This window comes from Epinephelus fuscoguttatus, linkage group LG16 (genome assembly GCF_011397635.1).
Source record: "Epinephelus fuscoguttatus linkage group LG16, E.fuscoguttatus.final_Chr_v1".
Classification (NCBI taxonomy): Eukaryota; Metazoa; Chordata; class Actinopteri; order Perciformes; family Serranidae; genus Epinephelus; species Epinephelus fuscoguttatus.
In genome coordinates, this window is record NC_064767.1 from 32,465,759 (window position 1) to 32,488,758 (window position 23,000).

The following is a 23,000-nucleotide window of genomic DNA, read 5'->3' on the forward strand; positions in this document are numbered from 1 at the left end:
ATTATAAAGCCATAACCAAGGACAGGGTATACAATGTATCTCTGTGGAATAGAGAAAACAAAGGAATAAATAAGATTTGTATTTCTGTATCTCCATAATTAAACAGAAAAAGTCTACACTAACACATTTTTAAAATAACAGCTATTTGCTCTACTTTGTTATACATGACGGCCATTTAATATAGAAAATGGATGCAACAAAGACCCTGGACAAATATAGATATCTTAAACATCTAAATAAAATCCCTTGGTGACATTTCCACCTGCAGGAGAAGAAATTAGACCTGTATGAAATGCATGGTGAAGTTTGCAGCAGAGACTCAGATTCAGATTTCTTTATTGTCATTGTAAGTAACAGATAATGTAATAAATACTAATAAAATGAAACAGTAATACAAATAATAGATAAATGTCTCCATTCCACTCACATTTGTACATACACTTCATACACTCATTGCCAATATATGCAGTTAAAATGGGATAAAAATGCATGGATGCACTTAAGTTAAGTTAGTGCACCTCATAAAGAAGAACTGTAATGTGTTTTAGTGAGTTTGCCTCAGTTCTTCAGCACCCGCCAATGTTTCATAAACTTGTCCAGACTAATGTATTTCTATGCATTTACTACCAGAATAGTCAAAAAGCAAAAAGTTTATGGTTTCTTCTCTTAGTGTCTTAAAAAGGCATTCTGCAAAATGAAGGAAATGTAAGAAGTGCCAATAAACCCCCCGACTGACGCAGACACTCACACAGGTAAAAGTAAATCAGGTGGGTGGGACATGGGGCACGACATATGTCTGTCGGGGGTTCAGACGGTGCAGGTCGTCCCATCAGTGAGCAGACCTGAAGTGATGGCCCAGGTAAAGGTAGCAGGAGGCGCAGCAAGGAGCCACCAGGACTGTGCAGAACTTTACTCTGACATGGCTACTGTCAGCTCCACCGCAGGTGAGTAAAGAAAAATACTGTATGTAAATGTGTATTAGTCTGTTTATTATCAATCTATCATGTCATCCATGTTTTCTCTACAATAACACCTGCAGAAAAAGTAAATTTCTGGCAATTTTTGTTGCATGTTTCTTGAAAGTTATTTAAGTTACTTTTTGCAGGTGTTGTCTCATTCAACTAGTATGAAGTTACAGTGTTGCATGATGGTTTACAAGCTATAAACATGGTTTTGTAGAGGACTGTAAACCATATTGAATTTATTTAACATCAAAACTGTTATATATGTCACTTTTGATACTGGCACAACATGTTGCCTCGTAGATGCTTTAAAATTAAGCTTTTAAGCCTTACATAACATCCTACTGTTCTGTCCCTAATAGTTTATTAGTTAGCCAAGTTGCCAATTAGCAATGTAAAATGTTTACTTTGTTAACAGTATTCAAGTCCTTTAGTTTTGTCCTAAATAATCAAATTCAACCATATGGATATGTAACCAGGTTTGGTTAAAGTAACTAAGAGAATAAAAGTCTTTGTGAGACAGATTAGTTTACAATTTTAATAACTATCATCAAATCAGCCCTCTCTGTCTCTTCTCTTACTGCTCTTACCGATGTGAACAGACAAAGTCAACTCAATACATCAATTTGTCAGATTAGTCACTTTGTGGTAATAATCTTGGTCAAATCCTCCAGTTTCTGGTATCTTTTTCTCACGAGCTCGTCTTTAGCAGCTAAAGCTCTGAGGCTCTCAGGTTGCCTGGTGGCAGTGGGAACCATAAAGTCAGCATAATCCCTCTTTTTTGAGACAGTCATCAGTGAAATGCGTCCTTACAGGTCCTGGCCATTTTTTGTATCATGCCAAGTAATTCAAGAAATAGGAGCTGGAGATTTTTCTCTGTAAGAGTAAAAGTCTTTTCAGCATCTATGCAAACTCTTTTTCTCCCTCCTGAAAACAGATATAGGAGAGTCGGTGAGGAAAGGGTCATTGTGTGAGACCTCCATGGGTGTCAGCCTTGGCAGGCGGAGCAGGGCCTACCCTTCCCCAGCCAGGAGACGACACCGCACCACCTTCAGCCACAAGCAGCTGGAACAGCTGGAAGTGGCCTTTGGACAAAACCAGTATCCTGACATCTACTGCAGAGAAGAGCTGGCTCGTGTCACCAAGCTCAACGAAGCTCGCATACAGGTGGGATACAGCTCTCAAGTTACGAATGACAAGTTTCTGACAGCCATGAAGTTCAGCTGTGACTTTATTAAGTCACTTTTATGTTCAGGGGATATGAGACCAAAAAAATGAAAATCTCAGGTTTCAGTTTTGCTAATACTAAGTGCCAAACTTTGGAGCTGAAAAATGAAGCCAAGGCAGAAGTGCCAATATCTTCAGTTCCGCCAATTAGTCTTTGAGCAAGTTAATCCCCACAGACCCCCATGTTAAAATGGCCAACTTTATAGAAATAAACATGTTTAATTCAGTTTTTATTAAGACTAAAAATTGTGCGTGTCGGGCGTGGCTGCTTTGAGGAATGGGTCATTACCAAGACAACACCGTTGGTTAGGTAATGTAACCATGGTATAACCCCCAGATTCATAGGGAATAGTCGCAGCCGTAACTGTTGCTATTTCAGTGCGTTTTCAGATCATGAAAGTTCATTGTAATGTTTTGGTTGCCTATGAAAAGTACCCTACATTGTGTTTTAATGGTTTTAGGTATGTTTTTTGCTAGCGAAATTCGCCTTAGCATTATCACTAACCAAGCTAGAAGCTAACATTAGGTTAGCTCTAGCCTCTCATCCAAATACTTTCAATTCTGGCTCCAAAAATCCAACATGGTGACAGTCAAAATTTCCAAACTCGAGTTCCAAATGGGAGTCCACAAACCAGTGGCTGACATCATGGTGGTTGCATCTGTTATTAAAGTCCATGGATAACACCTGAAAGAAATACTCAACCACAAAGTGATCATTTGTAAATATACATCATTTGTTTTCCTCACATGCCTCCGCAGTGAACGGAGAATCCAAAAACTGAGAAAATTCTTGATGAATTGGAGTAAAAGAGGGCCATGTCTAATGTCAGCACAACAAAATCAAAACATCCGTTGACAAACTCTCACACAACTTGTGCAGTATGATATAGCACGTGTTTGAACTCAGCTCATGCATGGACAGAGTTCAAACGTGGACCCCCCTTTTACTCCAATTTACTAAGAATTTTCTGTTTTTTGGATTCTTCGTTCACCATGGAGGCAAAGCAAAATTTTCTTCACAAATTCAACATAACATGGGGTGAGTAACAGATACACACATGGTCATGTTGTGGGTGAAGTTCCTCTTTAACCAAACTTGGTTGGACAGCAGTCAAAGTACAGTTTCCAAGAAAAAGAAATATGATATTGTGCGTTTTATTTTGAAATGTGAGTAGAATCAACATGACTTTATTGAAAACTCTGCAATAGTGCAATAGTTGGGTAAATTGTATTTAGCGATAAATTCATTGTTGTTTTTGCTTCAGTGGTAAAACAAATGCTTAATTGTTAACACTTTAAATTGAATTATATTGACAGATATTACTTGTACCAAGAGGTGCAGGCCAGCTAACCTTGGCTTTGTCTTTTATTTGTCCTTGTCTCAGCAGGTTTGGTTCCAGAACAGAAGAGCCAAACAGCGAAAGCAGGAGCGGGCTTCACACAAAGTTCTCCAAGTGGGTGTGTTGCCGGGCCACAGGGCGCTGCTGGGAGGCATGCATGTCCAGCCGCCCAGCATGGCTCGACAGTACTACACCCAACCTCTGGCTCACATCCCCCGCCTCCCCCCAATGCTGCCCTCTGGGGCGTACTCCCACCACCCAGGCCCGGCGGCCCAGTGCCCCTGCCCCAGCATCCCACCCCAACCAGCCACCCAGCGGCAGCATGAGGACTGGTACAGCCCGCTGAGGAGCAACATCACCTCGCCCATGTTCTCACTGGCCTCCATGCAGCCTCTGGAGCCGGCATCGCACTGGAGCTGAGAAGTTACAGAGGCCAATTTAAACAGTCAAATATTACATGAAAATCATTTTTAATCTCTATTCAGCTGCAGAAAATTGAGTGATTGTGCACAGTCCTTTTCAGCTTGTTTTACATTCACACACTCTTATTCATCTAAGTAAAGTGTTGACTCATTTCATTTTTATTTGCCCAAATAGTCTGTCGTTTCAAATGCAAAAGGTCCACTTTTGTAATTAAAAAAAAAACCTCCATCAGAAATTCAAGTTTGTGGATATGTAGAAAAGAATTGTGCACAAATTATATCAGCGATAAGACTCCACAGACCAATGTGCTTTATGGTTACCTGAGTACAGATTTGAAGCAGAAAACTGCTTGAATATCAGCACTCAAAGCTACAACACTGACAAAGACACACATTTATGTTACAAGTACAAATTCTGCCCCTGATTTTGGCTGTAAAAGTAACTTCACTGCCATACACAACGTAGGAACTTTGACTATTGTCTTTACCGCAATTTAAAGGAAAGTTAAAATGTTTTGTTTTTATCTGCTAAATGTGTGCACCATCTTGTGCGTGATGAGGGAAACACCGGTATTTTTCAACCTGGATCCAAATTTTTGCCATGCTTTTATATCTAAGTGACTTATAGAAACAACAATTAGCTACAGTGTTGCAGCCCACAGCGGCGAGAAAGACTGCAATGTAACCACTTGGGGCAGGAGTACCCCTAAATTTACATCTGTTAAAAGAGCTTTTAAAAGAGCTTGTTTTTGCCACTGATAGGCTCAAATTGTTCTTATGAGTGTCTGACAACATTACAGAAAGAACCTTACAGAGAAATTAAACATTCTTCTCTACCTTTAGCTTGTTCCAGTCTGTTTCGTGTCCAAGTCTCACTAAAGGAGAAATCTCCTGAACTCCTGCAGACTTTTTCATGTTGTGGGAATCAGCTACATATTCAGCCATGACACTCAAAGTCTTTTAGATACTGTAAGACTCTCTTTCTCTCTTACAACTTTCCCTCCTGTTTCTACTGTTTTCTTGCTGCAACACTTCCTCTGAGATTTCAGAACACGACTTCTCCTTTAGTGAGACTAGGAATCAAAACAGACAAGAACACACGAAAGGTATGGAAAAACTTTTCATTTCTCTCTGGTGTCCTTTCAGTAATGTTGTCAGACACTTGTAAAACTAATCTGAGCCTGTCAGTGGCAAAAACGAGCACTTTTAGTGAATGTAAATTGAAGGGGCGAACCTGCCCTAAGTGGTTACATTGCAGCCTGTTCTGCTACTACAGCTGCAGCCCTCTCTCTCAATGCTGGACCAATTTCAAAAATGTTTGTTCCCACGAGTCACTAAGACACAAAAATACAGCAAAAAAGGATCCAGGCTGAAAAACCACCAGTTTCCCTGGTATTTCTACTATTTCTTTCTTGGTGCATCTAACAAATAAAGATTTCAGATTCCCAAAGTCTTTTTCACGTGATTTCATGAATGCAACATTGTAGGACTCCACACAACAGTCCATTAAAAAAGATATCACCAGGGTGTCGGTATTGTAGTGGATAGTGCCGGCGCCCCATGTACAGAGGTGATGCGTCGCTGCAGTGGTCGCAGGTCAGCCCCCACTCTCTCTCTCTCTCACCCCCTTTCACTCTGTCCTATACAATAAAGGCAAAAAAGCCCAAAAAATAATCTTTAAAAAAGAAAAAGAAAAAAAAAGACATCACCAATAGGAGCCTGTAGATTACAGTTTTTATTATTTCACATTCCAGAGACAACACAGTTGCATCTGTTATGCTTTCAGTTTGTTTGTTTTTTTTAAAATATAATTAACAACCTGAACTGATTGAAGAATCAATACTGAACGGCAGAAATATAGAATTCATCCACACTTTAGAAACAATCAAAGATGGATTCAACAAATGTTGAGACACTCACACACTCAGCCATGACATTTGATTCGTATCTGTTTGAAAGGCAGCTAATGATTTGAAGCAAAAACATGTTGAGTTTGATGCTTCCTAACACTTTGACTGGAAACCTGTGAAGCATTTTAACAACTGCAGTGGCAGCAGCATCAACCAGTGTGCTTTGAGTCGAGATTATCCAGTGATAAAGAATCAGCAGCACAGCGCTGTGATACATACATACATTCATTCATTCTATGACGTTAGATTTATGTCAAGTATCAGCTGGCTCACAGACTGCACAGTGACGATGATGGTGATTGGCTCATGTCATATCTTTATGAAAATAACAGCAAATGCAACCCCAGGAAGAGACATGTTGGGCTGATGAACCACTGCTGAATGGAGACTCTGCAGGCAACATACAATATAGTGCTCTACCTGCGACCTCATCAGTTCAGCATGGTTCTCTCCTCTCGACACACACACACACACACACACACACACACACACACACACACACACACACACACACACACACACACACACACTACATCAGGCTACTGTACATCTGATTAAGTCAAGGCCACTTTCTAATGTCATGAGAACGACCCGTTTGTCCCATCCTCATCACAGACAACGAATGAAATGGATACACAGAAGGAATCATTTGGTCCACAACATTGAGTGTCACACAACCACAGTGTGTTCATGTAAATGAGTGTGTGTCTGCTTGGGTCCAGTATGCACACTGTACAGAGTGAAACCAGTTTTAAATGGAAACTGGGGTCCAAAAAAGTGATGACATTCTGTTTAGATGCTATTGCGCTACCACAGTGAATTAAGTATAGCACCGTCAAAAGAAGCACACACACTATTAGAGTGTTTAGACTGTACGTATAAAGGGCCAATTCACCCAAAACCTTCCAAAATTAGAAGTTGAAGATAGTCTGGGTTTTATTTGCCACGGTCTTCCAACACGTCTAAAAATGACACAGAGTAATGTCCAGGGGACTCTGAGGAGTTTGTATTGATAGTTGTATTAGTTCCAAGTGAAGGTATTGGGCTTTTACTCTGTACGCATTTTGGGAAAAGTGATCTCAGAGATCACTGAAACCTCACCAAACTGAATTAACAGTATACATGCATGGTAAGATATCATGAGGGGTTAGGTAATGGTGTTTGTCAGTGATATTGAGTGAACTGACCCTTTAAAAAAAGGCATGCTTTCAAGGAACCTACAAAAACAGAAGGTGCAGATGTGTCACTGCAGCACAAGCATACACCAGAGTCCAACTAAAAAGACCCTTTTCTCATCCTCCTTTTGTGTTGCTTATTAAATTACTGGTATAATCACTTTTGCTGCTACCAGCTTGGACATCACTTTAAAAAAAACGATGTGTCACAAGCTTATTAAGTACAAAAATTTCCAGAACTTGGACATTAATCACCAATAACCCTGACTGATCGCCAACAACGCTTAGACGATGGTTTCTAGACAGCTTGGTGGCTTCTCTTCTCTTCTCTGCAGATTCCTTGTTGTTGTTGTTGTTGTTGTTGTTGTTGTGGACATGAAGAATGCCAGCGCTCCACTGACATCTTACTCTAATGATTTGGCAAACTCTGCATAATCTATATACCCGTCATTGTTTTTGTCATCATCCTTCAGAACATCGTCAATAAGAATTATAAGGTCCTCCTCTTTCATTGGTGCGCTGTTCTCTCCTCTCTCCTGAGAAGGAAACAAGATAATAAAACAAAAATAGTTTGTATGTGTGACGACAATAAATACTGGTCATTACATACACTATTTATATGGCAAATAAAGTAAGTTTGGATTCTGTTTAGTTTTGCTTGATCCTCGCCCCTCTCTCTTTATATACTTTCCTCTTTCGCACTTATTTGGTAATGCGGTACTGTCGCTTTGTGGAAATCGGAAAGAGGGAGGAGAGAAGGCGTGGAGTGGGTTTTACACACATCACACCAATCAAATGAGCCCCTCTCCTCGCCCTTAAATGCGCCGCACGAAGGCGTAATGAGAATTTACTCAATTCACCATGGCAGAAGAGAGCAGCAGCGTCAGATGGCCAAACTTCTCTCAGGAGGAAACTGATGTTTTGGTCTGGGAGGTCCAAGCAGACCTCCACGGGCTGATGATGCAAAGGTAGCCTGGGAGGAGGTCACCACAATTGTAAATCAATGTTGTGTTTCTCTCATGCGCACGTGCGCTCTCTCTTTCTCTCTCGCAGTCTCACTCTGTTTCTTTTCTTTTGACTTTTCTAAGATGACAGATGCTGAATATATACTCCCTATCTGAAGCTGTGGCTGTTTGTGGTTGGCTGAGAGGGATGTGAACTCATTAGTTTGCTGCTGTTTGTTGGGTTTCCATTACGCGTGCCAAACGTGCCAAACGGTGCCAATCCCCTTTGATCTGACATCAGATGTGACGGGACAGTCGATATAGAGATACATTTATGTGCTGATTGCAGATAGTTGCATTGAATAGTGTTTTTTGGGTATTTATTGCATCGTTAATGTGCCTGATATTCTGGAAACCTGCCTGTGAGGTTTTGGTGACGTGTGCACACTGTCAGCCGGTCAGCCAAACTTCGGCTTACACCGGCTGCGCTCCGCCTGCGCTGACAGTAGACCTGGTTTCAGTTGGCGAGCTTTCAGCGCACCTTCGGCGAAGCCTTTTGGCACGAAACTGTCACTGCGCCAAGCTGGATCTGTCGACACCTCCCCCTGCTGTGCCGCCACACCCATCTCAGCGCACCTCGGTCTCCCAAACTACCAAACTGAGCGCGCCTCGGGTTGCGCTGCTCGAAACTAGCTCTGCGCGGGGTTCGCCACCCTGCGCTGCGCCGGGAAACTAGAGCCCTTTGTGTTTGGTCTGACAAATCGAGAGCAAGAGGTTGCACCTGAACCAAAACATACATGATTTGTGGACAAGCACCTGAACCACAGATGGACTGCATTTGGAATGTGCAACTCTACTGTATGTCATAACGTCATTCTACAGTGTCCGCACAGATGAGGCGTGATGGGGGCACTTTTCCTCAGCAGGTGTGCAACAGTTTCCATCAACTCTAGGTGTAATATAATGTGTCATGCCTTAAAAAGCTGCTAAATGCTGCTTAAAGGAGGAAACAGTCTGAAAGTAAGGTTCCTACTGCTTTAGTGCTTCATTTCAGTTTCCTTTAGCTTGAACAACACTCGCCACTCTTAAAGAAATGAGTTTCTGCCATCAGAGTTTTCGTTTGAGGTGAAAGAAAGGTGTTGGGAAGGCAAAAGGTGGAATTATTTAGAAAATGTGGATCCATCAATTATTGAGAAGTATCTTGCTTCTGTATTCTGACATGTTTCTGACACAAAGGCTGCATTTCATTTGTTGTTCAACATGCCCTTGATGACTTCCCCTTCATTGGCACTGGCTCTTGGGAGAATGCCACTCGCCATCTTAAGTGTCGTTTCATTTGTGTGAAAAACTGAGGGGAACTTGGTGAGCTTAACTCTCAGAGGGCTGAGGAAGGCAGTAAAAAACAACTGTCACTCCAGCGTTGATATCACCAACACTGCACTGCAGTTATATGTTTAATGCAAGAAAAAATACATCCATGGTTAGGGGGCAGTAATGTATGTAAAACTCCTGTCGCACCACCAAGCACGGAGAAGATGAATAAATTGGAAATAAAACATTTAATAAAATGAATAAATTCACTATCTGACATGATATTAAATTTCAGTTTTTCTTGTATATCGTATATATCTGTATAGGCAAGCGTACATGTGTATAGGTTCACTGCCCATCAGAAGTTTCTTGAGGAAATCTCATTGATAGCTGCATATTTTACTGGAAAAATGTCATATAACTGATTGCAGTTAATATTTACTTTCATTGTTGTACTGTTCAGTTTGTGAGATTTAGTTATTTCCAACATTATCTGTAAATGCATAAAAAATAACTGTTTTGCAAGATATCATTAAAATGTAGCAACATTAGATATGATAATCATGGCACAGATCACAAACAGAGATTTGTAAATCAGAAACCGATGCAGCTAATTACCTAGTGCAGTTATTGCAATTATCCACAGAAGATGCCTTTGCCTTATTTAAATGAGTCTGCAAATACTCCCCTATACTTCCTACTACACTACTTCTGAGCGGTGATTGGAGGGGGCATTGGGGGATTTTAAAAAATAGTTTACAATTAAAAAATCACTAAAATGTGTTTCCCAGAATAGTAAAAGCAGTGTGTGTGTGTGTGTGTGTGTGTGTGCAGTGTTCATTTTTACTAATAAGTACACAGTATACAAAGCTATAAACACACAGGCCGTCTTTACTCAATCCTTTAGCAGTTACTAAAATGGTTACTGGTATTTAAGTAAACACCTAGAAGAACAGAAACAAATATACACACACTTTCATATGTGTTTACTTACTTCTCTGTGTACATGTGTGATAGCTGTTGCGAGCTCCAGCCCATCCAGCAGGTTGTTGCCATCATAATCGTGCATCTTGAAATAGTGCAGCTGAAGCTCCTGAGGTGACATGTCTGTCTCTGGTTTGTCTATCACTCCCTCTAAATGCTCCATGATGTGGCTGGAAGACAAAAAATGATTAAAAAACCACAGAATGTTGCTACTGACTGAGTTCAAAGTTCACCACGCTGTGCAAATAAGTCCAGAACTGTGGCAGAGAGCATGGTGAATGTAGAGACATCACTCACTCTTTGTCCTGGACCATATTTTTGTCCAGGCGACCGTGACCAGTTATATGAGCTCCACTCTCTACTCCCGCTGGTGGGGGCTGCTGTGGATCCACCTGAGAGTGGACACACAGCAGATAGCAGGACAGGAGGAGGAGCAGTGCCCCCCACTGTTCACTACACCTGCTGCTCCTCATTCTGCTGGACACACAGACAGAAAGTTAAGGACTCCTGGGCTGCATTTTACGCACCCTCTTTTTAACACTAAATCAGTGGTTCTCAACCTTTTTCATGCCAAGGACTCTTTAATTGATACACATTGCTTCATGGACCTCAATCTGAAAAGATCTGGCTTGTTTGATGTGATTGAATACTATAGTTGTGAACTGCAGTTAAAGAGATAACTGTGGAAGAACAAAAGTCCCTCTTTGACTGTTACTCACATTGAGCTCATGTCTGATGCAAACTAAGTTGTGAAAATAAACTATTCCTCATTTTTCCAGGGAACACTGGAACTCCATCAAGGACCCCTGGGAGTCCCTGGTTGAGAACCACTGCACTAAATGTACATATTTGTTTCTGAAACATTTTGTAATTCACATTTCTCGCACAATTTTCATTCACTTGTAACACTGATGTAATTAAATAATCCCTTTCAAAGGTTCTTAATTATAGCGTTCTTCTTGCTGTTTGCTCTTTAAACGTCGTATTAGAGCTGATTAGAGTGAGCTGGCTCTATCTGATCACTGCGCCATATTGCCAACAGCGGAGAAACCAATCAGTAAAGTCATGACTGTAAATCAAAGTGTTGTCGATACTCAGCCATATGGGCACCTTGTCCACAGGTACCGTTAAAACATTGGCTATCTTAGTAAAAATACTGGCTGAATAGCGATATTAAACTGCTGTGAAAATATCACATAGAGCTACATACTGTGTGTACCACGAGGTTACAGAACTAACGTTATCTTAGTATGAGACCAAAGTTAACGGAAACACTAACGTTAGCAAAAGGCTGACAGTAATAACATCTGCTAGCATGGAGCTTTGTTTCAGGGCTGCACTGAGAAACCGTGACCTATTTAATGCAAAAACAATACGAGACGTTTAATAATATAATTATCTGAAAGGTCGTTTTAATACTTACCTGAAAATATTTTGCATCCTCGCCTGACACCACAGACAGTTATGTTGTTTTCGTAGTTGGCTGGCAACAATGATCAGTCACAGCCTTTAAGGACCAAACGGCTTGCCGTAGCTCCACTTTGACACGACAGCTCATTATGATTGGTTAGAATTATCAAAGAGTATAAAACTAGAGCGAGATAATTCACTGCGGCAACGGCAACGTCCGTATTCGCTGAAACAGACAAAGTGGCAATATTTGACAAGTTGGAAAGGGAAATTGGGGTCGCAAAAAAAGAAAAGAAAGAAAGAGAGGAAAGGGAAAGAAAGCAAACTGACTACATTAAAAAAAGGGAATCAAAAGGTATGTGAGAAATGGATCAAGAGAGGAAGAGTAGGGGGCCCCCAGACACTGCTTATGCATGGGGCCCAGAAATTTGTGCAACACCCCTGGTGAAATTGTTTTAGTTTATGAAGTCTCTTGAGTAAATTAGCAATCACTGACGCAACGTTTAGATTATTTGACAAAATATTCGCACTGTCACGTTGTAATTTATGCGCACTTTACGCATGGCACTTTCCTGTGGACGAAGCATTTAACGATGTGACTCATCTTGACAGAGACAAACATCTTTGAGGTGACACGTTGATTACGTCATCAGGGGGCGTGAAGTGGCGGCTCAGCTGTCAAATCTTCACCGCGCAGGAGCACGCTGTGTGCTGGAGTATACAGAGGGGAGGAGAAGCGTCGATCTGTGCCGAGCAAATGTCAAGTTTCCAGAGAGAAAATGACGCTGCTAAATCTCTGTTCAGGAGGCTCGAGGTTTTATTTTTACGTCATCAAGTAGACTCTCAGTGAAACCCCTCAGTAGTCAGTGACCCCTGTCTCCCCCTGTATTTACACCCCGTGCTGTGGATGTGAAGACAAGTGTTTGTTGTTGTTGAACTGCTGGTGTATTTTCCCTTTATCCCTCCCATTTAGGAGCACTGGTTTGCAGCATAGTTCTCTCTGCCTGGTTTGTAGCCTACAGCCCTGCTGCTTATACATGTCACAGTGCAATAGCTGACAGATGTATTATTTTGTATCTGAGCCAGGAGGTTAGCCGGCCAATGCTGCTGAACCCAGATCAGGGAGCAAGCCATGCAATTACAGATTGATTTTTCCAATGAACTCATCATTTATGAAATGAACACTATTAAAAGTAAAACAAACACCACCGTATATGCATGCCTCCTGTCTCCTTTTGGCTTCCTCTCTGCTGCAGAAGAGCATTGCTTTCTCCGCATTACTGTTTAAGCCCTACCTGATCCAGTTAAAGTGTTAACGGGAAAGATTAAGGACATGGCAGGACACCCGTCATTTTACTTCCGGCAGCTACAGATCAAGCCCTCTGAAAATGCCACAATAATTTCAAGAAATGCACCTTTACTGACAGAAGTCACTAATGCACTGACAAATGCTATGCATAGGCTAATAGTGCATTGTGTTAAGTATGCATTCTAAGTGCTGCAAGATGACAGTAAAGAAATATCAAGAGGGTTCATGCTGGAAAAAGATGAGTTTACTTTGGTAAATATTGCAGGGATATCCTTGTTAAATGAAGATTCAGGCCAACTTTTGGTTTTATTATAAATTAATCAAGTAGTTCCTATAATAACAATAACATTTTAACAGTGAAACATATTTCCACAGTGCAAATAAAGTCATATTCCTGTATTTACTTTCGCGCTCCTGTGTGTGGTGACCTTTTGTGCCTGTAACCCACACCCCACCCCTCCGCACTCAAAGATTACACATTTATTTCTCCTGCTAGTCTGCAGTTACTCCCATCGTGTCCGGAGAGTACAGTCACCACCGGGACAGAGCGGCGATGGCATCCCGGGTCTCCTTCACCCAAGTCCGCCTGGAAGCGGAGCTGGAGCGCTACCGGGCCGAGTGCCAGTGGGACAAGATACCGATGATGATCGAACAGATGAAGCTTGCGCGGATCCACGAGGACGGTGAGTGATCTCTGCGCACCTGGAGGGTTTGAGGCTGAATTGTGTCCCCTGTCGCCTAACTATTTGCACACTGCGAAAAATAACGATCAAGAAGAAGCCACAGGTTGAATCTCGTGTCTCCTTTAATAAGTGACAAAAGTTATTTAAAGTCCACTTGTTTTAGAGAAGTTTCAGGAAGTTGTTTCCAGAGTATCTTAGTTGTCAGAAAAGACTTGCTCTGGAAACAGTGAGGATTTATTGTGTCTGGATTTGTTCAGCTGATTTGTTAAAAAAAAAAAAAAGTATGATCATAAGACTCAGTAAGAATCTGAAGTGTTTGTCAAGGATGGATATGTGTTGCAGTGCACGGGTTTCACTGCATGTATACACAAGCTGGACTTTGGACTCTCAACAAGATAGTGTGTGTTACTGCACTTTAGGTTTCCTCAGCAAATTTATTACACAAATAACAATAATCATAATCATTTTAAAGACATGTTGCTTACATCTGTCCCACTGGGTGAGACCAGGGGTCAGAGAGGGGTTGCTGGATGGCTCCAACAATCAAATGTCACTCCCTGGAAGTTTACAGTATACACACTGAAAGAGTGTGAGCACGATCAAAGGTATCTACACATTGTAAACAGCCCTCATACAGGATGTATCTGGCACAACCTCCTATATCTTACACAAAACATGGTTTTCCAGTGCGCAACCTAGAACTCATTCCACACTGTACGTGTGCTCAAAGAAATGCAAACATACTTATCACTGTGTAGCTAAACTTTGCCAAGTTGCTAATGGACCTGCCTCCACCTCTCACCTTAGCAGAGTAAATATGGGTTCAGGTGACTGGACTGCCGGTCCGCTGTTATTGTACCCATAACAGGCTGATAGTGCCGAGCAGCAGTTTCTCCCTGCCTGCACATGCACTGGAGTGTTAAATCAATGTGGTATTACTGTGCGCATGCATGGGTCACATTAGCTGATCTGACAATGAGTGTGCATGGAGGGCACGGTGCACCACGACAGGAGCAGTGGTTTTAGATTGGAGATAGAGGAACTTCATGGTAGGTAAAGTAATAAGGAATCAAACTTAGTGAAATCCACCCCACTGTAAAACAGTTAACAGCACTCTGCATTCTTAGGTCTCATGATGGGTGAATTATTTTACTTTAGATAATTAAAAGTAATTTGATGTCAGTCAAAGAGAAAGGGTTCTTGTCCACCTCTGGTAAACAATCTCACGAGGATAAATCAAATGTTGTTTTGGCAAATACACATTTCAGTTGTAGCTACTATTTAGGATGCTGAGGTCATGAGTGCCAGGTCTCTTGTTCTGGGAATGTGGGGGTTTAGTAATCCGTGGGGAATTTCGTTCTACAGTTAAAATGGCTATTTCATAGGCCAGTTGTATTTATAGACTCAGTGCATTTAAGGATAATCTGTAGAGTTTTCTTGTAAACAAAAAATGTAAGTTTGAATCAGTGTCTCTTTTAAAAAATGTATTGTGTGTGTTTTGATGTTCTAGTAAACATCATGAATGCATTTCCTTTCTCATAACACATTTGCACACATTTCTTGAGAATTTTAAAGCTCCAACAGAGTTTTTTTTTATGTTTGCTGCAGTCTCCTTCATTCAGTTCAGTGTTTCCCCACAATATTTTTAACCTTAAAAAGGCTCTATGCAAAATTCGGTGCGTATGAGTTGTCATAGTTCTCAACATGGAGGTAGCTGAGCTGGTGGCTAGCAGCTAATGGTGCTAACTCCTTAAACAGCACTAAACAATAACAACAGTGCTGACAGGGTTAACAGTGTTGACCATGGATGTATTAAGAGACCTGGATACATCATTGGAGGTGGGACCCTGTTCATTCCTATGAAAGTTGCTCAGTGTCACATGAAGCCAAAAGCTCTGTTTCTGCTGTAGGAAATTCCCCGGATGAACTACGCTGCCTCTGCATCATTAGGGCCATACAGCAGGCGCACTAGAGACTTCTGCCAGCTAAGATGGCTAACTTGAATTGGGATAAAATGATTTAATCTTGCGGCTTTTCTAGACTTTCCAAATGTTATGGGACTGAATGGATTAAATCCTAATAGTGAAACGAGTCATTTCATGGGGGTTGTGATGCTCAAAAAAATGTATCCACTGATTTACAGATGTCCCCTGCCCAATGTAAGTCTACGGGAAAAAGTCTTTTCGGGCCCAGTGGCATCATGTGACGGACCCAGAAGTTGTAATTCCACTGTTTGGCCATTATGAAAATGGGCTTCAAAGCCTGGTGCACTTCCTGGGGGCATGGTGTTGAACAGGGGGCAACCAGAGGGTGGGTGCTATGCTTCTGCGACAACGCCATCCTGATATAAGCGGTAACCGCTGTATGAGCGTGGAGCAAAGCAGCAGCAGTGATGAACTAGATACACACATGAAGTAACATGAAGTGAGGGCTTGTGCAGCCTGACTGGCTCACCACAACAAACTAAAGAGAGGCTCAACACACACAGAGGCGCGTGACTTTATTCTTTGATCAGGACGCCATTACTCCACTATATCTACATAGCATTGCTCCTATATTAAAGGGCCAGTGTGTAATATTTGGCATGGTTTATTGTCAAATCTGAATCTGACATGTATGTACGGCAGCCCGAGCGGACAATCCAGCCAGCCAGAGAACGTGTTTCGCGTGTATAAATAAACCAACGAAGACAGCGGAAGGATGGAAGAAGGAGGAGGAAACAGCAGAGAGTGTTAGTAGTTCATCTATGGAGAGTAGTGAAAAGTTTTTTAGTTATAAAGTTTGCGAATGGACCACACTTACCACGCAACAGGAGAGAATGAACCCGAACCGTCATCTGCGAGGAAAAGAAGACGCAACTTCACTCCTTGTGATGCACTCTCTGCGGCGCTTTTCCGATGCTAGCAGTAGCACCGAATCCCATTCTGTGCATTCAGCCTCTCTTCTCGCCCGCTCAGCATCAAACACATGGAGTTCCTCATCTGTATGCTCAAACAGGTATGGCTCTGGGTCCGCTACAAGAAACTCTTCAAAATCGCGTTCAAAGTCGTCCATTGCAGCTTCTGTAGTCCGGAGATATTGCTAGGCTAAATAAACAGTTGAGTTTTGTTTACAGGCTACGCTGTCAGTCAGTGTGTGGGCTGGAGATTGGTGGAGCAGAGAGGGGAGGGCTGCCCCGCTAGGTACTGTAAGTGAGTATGTGTGTATGGAGTGTGTGTGTTACACTAGAAGAGTCAGAGTTTGGGACGGAGTCTTTTACCCCCTGTAGTGTTTTTGGAGTGCTCAAATAAACTGGCCTTTTTCCCGAACGCTACTCTGGTCTCCTGCTCGTGAGGCATTCATTACAATATCATAACATGGTTTAGATTTCTAAATAAATATTCACCTCGTCCCTAGATAGACCTACTCCTGAAAAACTCGTGTCTGCGCAAGGCTTTTTGTCCCTACGAGGCCACCGTCATTAACCCGACAGGAGGGGTGAGCGAGTGAGCCCTGCAATCTAGAATTTGACCACTGATGTCACTGTTTTCAACCCATTTTACACACTGGCCCTTTAATGCTTTGAATATCATATACAATCCAGTACATCCAGAATGCTGCTGCTCCTGACCAGAACCAGGAAGTTGTACTTCCTGGTTCTGGTCAGAAGACCACATTAGTCCTGTGCTCAGGTCTCTACACTGGCTTCCTGTGGCTCAGAGAATAGACTTTAAAGCAGCTCTGCTTGTGTACAAGTCTCTCCACGGCCTAGCACCAAAGTACGTACATCTCTGACATGTTAGTGCCATATGAACCATCTCGGACTCTGAGGACCTCAGGGACCGGCCTCCTGCTGGTGCCCAGAGTCAGGACTAAACATGGGGAATCAGGATTCCAGTTTTATGCAGCTAAAATCTGGAACAGTCTTTCTGAAGATGTGAGACAGGCCTCTATTCTGACAATGTTCAAATCTAGCCTCAAAACAGCTCTATTTCACTGTGCACATGACTGAAAGGATCTTATCTGCACTCTTCTCTTTTAAAGTTCATTTTATAATGATTATTTATGTTTTTATTTTGTATTGTGATTTTAATGCATTTTCTTGTTCTGTAAAGCACTTTGAATTACTTTGTGTACGAATTGTGCTCTACAAATAAACTTGCCTTGCCTTGCCTTGCCTTCCAAAACCTTAATTAGTGGGAAATAAAATCTACGGAAACAGTATTTAAAGAATTATTTTAATAAATAACTTGTGGTATCAGGTCAAAATAGTTTGAGCATAGGTTTGTGTATGGTTGCCTCCTGCCTAGGCATTTTTAAAACCCTGGCCACAGCCCTGCATCTATTTCTCCACCTGCAGCAGACTATAAACCAGCAATAACAAATTTTGGCCACAGGGGGGCAGCTGAAAAGCTCAGCACTGAAATATTATCTATCATCTATCAAGTTGATGCAGCTAATACATGTGCGTATTTACAAAACCAGCAGATTTTCAGTATTCATTTTGAGCTTTCATTTGGAGTCATTTCTCCTGTCCATTTGAATGTAAGTCAAATATTTACTCTCCTTTTAGCTCTGTTTGGTCTCCACCAACTCCTGGGAAATACCCAGCTCTTTAGCTGCTAAATGCTCCACTATTTTACCTAGCTAGTTGCTAAAATTGTGAGCTGTTTGATGCTTGGCAGGACTGTAAAGTGGGTTTTAGAGCTTTTTTCGCAAAAAGACTTGCCAAGGTTGATGAGATGTTGGACTGAACCAAAACAAATAAAATATGGGCTGCAAAACCAAATACCTGAAACATGCTATAATTATTTTGGCGTTCAAGTTCAAGTGACCCATTTTACAAATAGCAACATGATCCACTGATAATATAAAAAAGTGATTGTAGCCACATAAACTTTTCTCAGTCAGAAAGCTGTTGCACAATTATCATTACTGCTTTTCTCTGCATAGGTACACAAATGAATCACAGAATGATTGCAGAGATTCACAGATAAATGAATGTTTGAGAAAGCTGTTTTTCTTTGACCACTTTATCTTCTTGCATTGAAACAAACTGGCCAACTATACTGTTACCTCCTGGGTACGTATTGCAACATCGACTCTTTCCAAAGTCTAGGCTCCAACTTGTGTGAAATCATTAAATAACTCTTACTGTAGTTATGGGCTGAGGCACGTCCTGCTGTTTATCCTTCACCTTCCCCTCTCTGATAGGTTTAGCCTTGGCTGTGCAAATAAAACTAAGTGGCAAATATGTCAAGCATATCAGGAGGACATAAACACTGCTCACAGAGTTTGCGACAGAACACACACACACATAAAATGCAAAAGCTAAACAGGAAGGCTTTAATCGAGTGAGTGTGTACACAGAAACTGAGGTTTACTACTGGACTTTGAAGGCCAGTCAGAACTGACTATAAGTAATATCTTCAGTGTACAGTAGGTGGACGTGGAGTGCTTATCATATGATTACAATGATAAAGCTATTTAAGAAAAGCATGAGGGAAATGGAAACTGTTGCTTTTAAATAGACGTCAGGACTGTGGCATATTTGAACTCCTCTCCCTGAGCTGGTGGGAAATGTTGTTTTAAATGGACCGAGTGAGGTTTGCTTTGGCTACACAAAAATATGACCTGTGACCCTGAGCTCAGACCTACTCCTAACAAACTCAGTTTACTTCTGACTTTTTCAATCCCACCCCCTAGATGACTATGGGATGCTGCTGCTGGCTGAGGCGCTGCTGGAGGAGTGCTTGCAAGAAAACATGGACCTGTTACGAAGCTCCACACCTTTGATGGACAAGACCCAGCCCAGGCTGTCCCGGGCGAAAGGCCACCTCAATGCCATCCTCAGCCGAGGCCGTCTCACAGTCAGTCTGATCTAGGTTCCTTCAGGTCACCCTGTAGTTGCAGATTCCTCTCTCACAGGAAGCTTTTATATAAATGTTTTCCTTTGTGTCATTTTTCGCCAAACCATTGATTTCCTCTTGTCCTCCAGCCCAGGTATTTGAACGAGGCTCTGCTGCTGATGGCCAAAGTGCACTATGTGCAGGGTCGCTACCGGGACGCCCAGGGAATGTGTGCCAGGGTGGGACTGGAGGAGCTGACACGGGATGAGCAGCCGACCTACCACCTCCGCCTGCTGGCTGAAGCTTTTGTCATCAAAGGTACCTATAGGGAAATTTTAGTTTCTTATAGCTTGGTTTGTATTTTCATTTTTTCCATTATCACAGTGAGTGTAAATGCTCTCTGTGCTCCTTAAGTAATGCTGAGACCTGCAAAAATGGTCACAAAAAGTCATATGGGTGAATAAAAACACAAGACGCCGGATCATAACTCAGATTGTGAACAACCTCCAGGTTAGCCAAATTTGTTTGGAAAAAAAGAAAGCTAAAGGTAAAAATATTACTCAAACTGTCAGTTGTAAATGTCCATCACAGTTTATATACAGACTTCCTAGTTCAGTTCAACCTACACTACTTAAAGGGATAGTTCTGGGGCTGTATTCACGAACATTCTCTCAGTACACTCTCAGAGAGCTCCTAACTTAGCCTGAACATTTTTAGTAAGGCATCCTAACTCAGGAGTGATTTAGGAAAGTTCTCAGAACAACTCTGAGCAAAGAAGGGACAGAAAGTGAGGGGGTGTGGTTACCCCTTTTGCTAGGTATGATGCGTTCTTTAACGGATATGATTGGTTGTCAGAGACACAGCCTGTAAGGTGTGGGGACATCCAGTGGAAATGAAATGAACTGCTGACTGTGAAAGTGCTGTCATTGTTAGTGTGATCACTGCTGATGGAAAGTTGAGGCAGACAGAAGTCATCACTGCTGCACTGTTGCACTTTTCCAGTTTTTCAGATATCTTAGTGTTGTGATCAATTTATTTCTGAAGTTATAGCATTTATGCCCTGGGCGAGAAATGTGTGCGTATCCCTAACGAGATCGACCACAAATATTAGCGCAGCATTTCGTTTAGTGTTTGGAGATTTTTTCTCTTTCTTTTTTCTCTACCTCTTTGTGTTTCTGCTATTTTCTCCTCTGCTTAAGAAACTTCTTAAGCCTCTCAAAAGTCCTCCTCCCTACTCCCAACAGTTTTCACTTTAGGAGCCTTTTTAAGGTCTAAGATGCTATGTGAATAACCATAAGTGCTCTATCTTAGGCAACTGGACTTGCTTGAGTTACCTGACATTGCTTGACGTTTTGCCTCTCATCCAAGAAGCTTCTTCAGTTCTTAAGGACTGGTGCGGAGTCACGAGCTTCAAACTCTTTGATGTTGTGAACCCGTACAGAGTTGTTGAGGTCACATGTGAGTCGTTGACCCACCTGACCATCTTGTGTGTCGTTAGGGTTAGATTGGTCCATCTAACCATGACCTGGATGACTGAGAATCTTTACCTTTTGTAAATAACTTTCATCTTTACAAGGACCTAGTCTTATTTTAAGAAGAAATTCTGAGAAAATGTCACAATTTTTAGAATTCTCTTAGAATTTCATCACAAGGAGCAACTCTTACCATAAGGTAGCTTTTTTAATACGGCCCCTGATCTTTTGAAATAGGATTGTATGAGGTACCTATCCATAGTCAGTGTATGACATACAAAAGATGGCAGTCGGCCCGTCCCCAGTTTGGAGAAGCAGGCTGGAGTCTGACCTGGAAGCTAAGCAATGTCCAGAGGTCGGTAGCAATATGTATTTTAGCCACCTGAAAAAAGTCCCACCTAAAAAAAAAATAATTCAATAACAGTTTAAGTTTATGCTATATTGAGAGCATTTTCCCCACTTAAACTAACTGTCAGACAGCGATTTCTGACAGGGCATTGAAGCTGTTATATTGCTCTCTTGAAAGCCATTAAAAAAAAGTAATTTAACATCACTGAACACAGGAGCTGCTGGTCTACTGCTGTGGTGCTGATCGCATGGTTTGTTTCATGAAGTGACTTTGGTGTTTAAAGTGGTTAGTTCAGATTCACCAAAGTCAGGCACCCTTCATGTCCAACAGAAAACAGGCCTACTCTGAGTCACTCATCATTTCCATCCTCTTGTTCACTGCTCACTAGCAAAACTGAAAATGAAAGCCAACCCCAAATTCAGGAGCAATCTTTGTCCTCTTGGCATTTCACCTTACTATATTTGTATGTTTTTTTTTGTTGTTGTTGCTGTGTTTGTGATTTTTGTAGCTTCCTCTTTGAAGCCTTACCTCACCTTTATGTTGTTATCGGCAGTGTGTATTCGTTCATAAACGTCCCAAACACTGCTAAATGAGAGGAAGATATAGGCAGAGGGCAGAGCTTTTTAAGTTTATATATGTTGTTTAGGAAAATCCTGCACAGTATACCTTTCAAAACTCATTCAAAAGGTAATCACAAAGTCACAGTACAATAAAACCCACACACTAATGCAAGGGACAGATAGGGGGCAAAGTTGCAATGACATGAAGCAGTAGGTTTCATGAGGTATTGAGTTTGAATTTTTGGAAGTGCTCGCATAAACAACACCAGCAATACAATGCAGTTCTCAACATGTTCAAACATTGTGTTTGGTAATGCTTTATGAGGATGTTAATGTGTTCAACACGTTTTTATAGGCTTGAAGATTATACATAGCATTTTGGTGGGTAAAACTGAATGTAAAGATAAACCGGAGCCTTCTGTTACCTGTCTCTGGGATTTCAGCCTGTTTGGACATCCATTACAGAGCTGCACAGTTTACATTTACAGCAGATCTCCTACCTGTCAGCCCGAGCCTTCAGTATGCCAAGGCAGCACCGAGGACTGGCATGTTTCCCTGAAAAACACTGCAGGCAAGACTGAGCAGCTCCCTGCATACATTTCCTTGATGATTCCATTCCTAATCCCTTTGCTAGGAGTTATCACAGCCCTAAAATCACAATGACCTTTTATGGGGTTTAGAAGTGGAAGTGGAAGGGAGGAGGTGGGAAGACTGATGAAATTCAATCTGTGGAAATGAATGTAACATGGCTGGAAAACATCAGCTTGATTGGACACATACTTCTGTCAGTGACCCCCAGAAAGTGTTTTTGTTTGAGTCTTAACCTCAGCTTGTGGATGACACTGGTGATGTGAAAATGTGGTCCATGAAGACAACCTTTGTGTTTTGTCTCCAGCTGCCTCTCCTGAAGAAACTTTGAGTAACAACACCTAAATAATAACATCTAAAATGGGATGGACTCAGAGTGAAGGGATGACATAAAGCTCTTGTGGGAACAGATTTAGAGCAACTGGCAGATTTCTGTACAGATGCTGTTTTAAAAACCTGATGATTGTGAGTCATATGTCGAGGAAGCATTTACTGTTACTCACAGTCACACATGCTCACAAGCTGT

At 41.7% G+C, this 23,000-nt stretch overlaps 3 protein-coding genes across 5 annotated transcripts in view; 2 read left to right on the forward strand and 1 right to left on the reverse strand.

Moving 5' to 3' along the window:
* Window positions 1-778: 778 nt before the first annotated feature.
* Window positions 779-3,988, forward strand: prop1 (PROP paired-like homeobox 1). Its single transcript, XM_049601076.1, has 3 exons — window positions 779-944; window positions 1,900-2,129; window positions 3,578-3,988. Exons 1-3 carry the CDS (start codon window positions 779-781, stop codon window positions 3,947-3,949), a joined length of 768 nt encoding a protein of 255 aa, XP_049457033.1. The 3' UTR covers window positions 3,950-3,988.
* A 1,048-nt stretch (window positions 3,989-5,036) lies between these two features.
* The window catches only part of ttc7a (tetratricopeptide repeat domain 7A), a 71,270-nt gene continuing 53,306 nt past the window's right edge, over window positions 5,037-23,000 (forward strand). Inside the window, exons 1-4 of one of the 2 annotated variants that reach the window (XM_049600381.1) lie at window positions 5,037-5,057; window positions 13,491-13,677; window positions 19,363-19,526; window positions 19,655-19,823. In XM_049600381.1, coding sequence (XP_049456338.1) covers window positions 13,548-13,677; window positions 19,363-19,526; window positions 19,655-19,823 — 463 coding nt within the window. In that variant the 5' untranslated portion in view covers window positions 5,037-5,057; window positions 13,491-13,547. Of the gene's footprint in view, window positions 5,058-12,442; window positions 12,500-13,490; window positions 13,678-19,362; window positions 19,527-19,654; window positions 19,824-23,000 lie in introns of those variants that run through there. The other variant, XM_049600382.1, reaches the window with a different exon arrangement.
* Window positions 5,669-11,821, reverse strand: mcfd2 (multiple coagulation factor deficiency 2, ER cargo receptor complex subunit). 2 transcript variants are annotated; one of them, XM_049600385.1, is made up of 4 exons: window positions 11,699-11,821; window positions 10,573-10,749; window positions 10,286-10,445; window positions 5,669-7,572 (listed from the first exon to the last, which is right to left on the reverse strand). In XM_049600385.1, exons 1-4 carry the CDS (start codon window positions 11,713-11,715, stop codon window positions 7,441-7,443), a joined length of 486 nt encoding a protein of 161 aa, XP_049456342.1. In that variant the 5' UTR covers window positions 11,716-11,821; the 3' UTR covers window positions 5,669-7,440. The 2 variants fall into 2 exon arrangements, with proteins under 2 accessions (XP_049456342.1, XP_049456341.1); XM_049600384.1 differs by having other exon boundaries at window positions 10,573-10,752; window positions 11,699-11,793.

What these genes read in the sequence shown, in the direction of transcription:
- prop1 (XM_049601076.1), top strand. Translation starts at nt 779, where the DNA reads ATGGGGCACGACATATGTCTGTCGGGGGTTCAGACGGTGCAGGTCGTC. An exon ending in TACTGTCAGCTCCACCGCAG is followed by an intron (nt 945 to 1,899) that starts GTGAGTAAAGAA and finishes TCCTGAAAACAG; the next exon opens with ATATAGGAGAGTCGGTGAGG. An exon ending in TCAACGAAGCTCGCATACAG is followed by an intron (nt 2,130 to 3,577) that starts GTGGGATACAGC and finishes TTGTCTCAGCAG; the next exon opens with GTTTGGTTCCAGAACAGAAG.
- mcfd2 (XM_049600384.1), bottom strand. An exon ending in AATATGGTCCAGGACAAAGA is followed by an intron (nt 10,446 to 10,572) that starts GTGAGTGATGTC and finishes TTTGTCTTCCAG; the next exon opens with CCACATCATGGAGCATTTAG. An exon ending in TCACACATGTACACAGAGAA is followed by an intron (nt 7,573 to 10,285) that starts GTAAGTAAACAC and finishes TTTCCTTCTCAG; the next exon opens with GAGAGAGGAGAGAACAGCGC.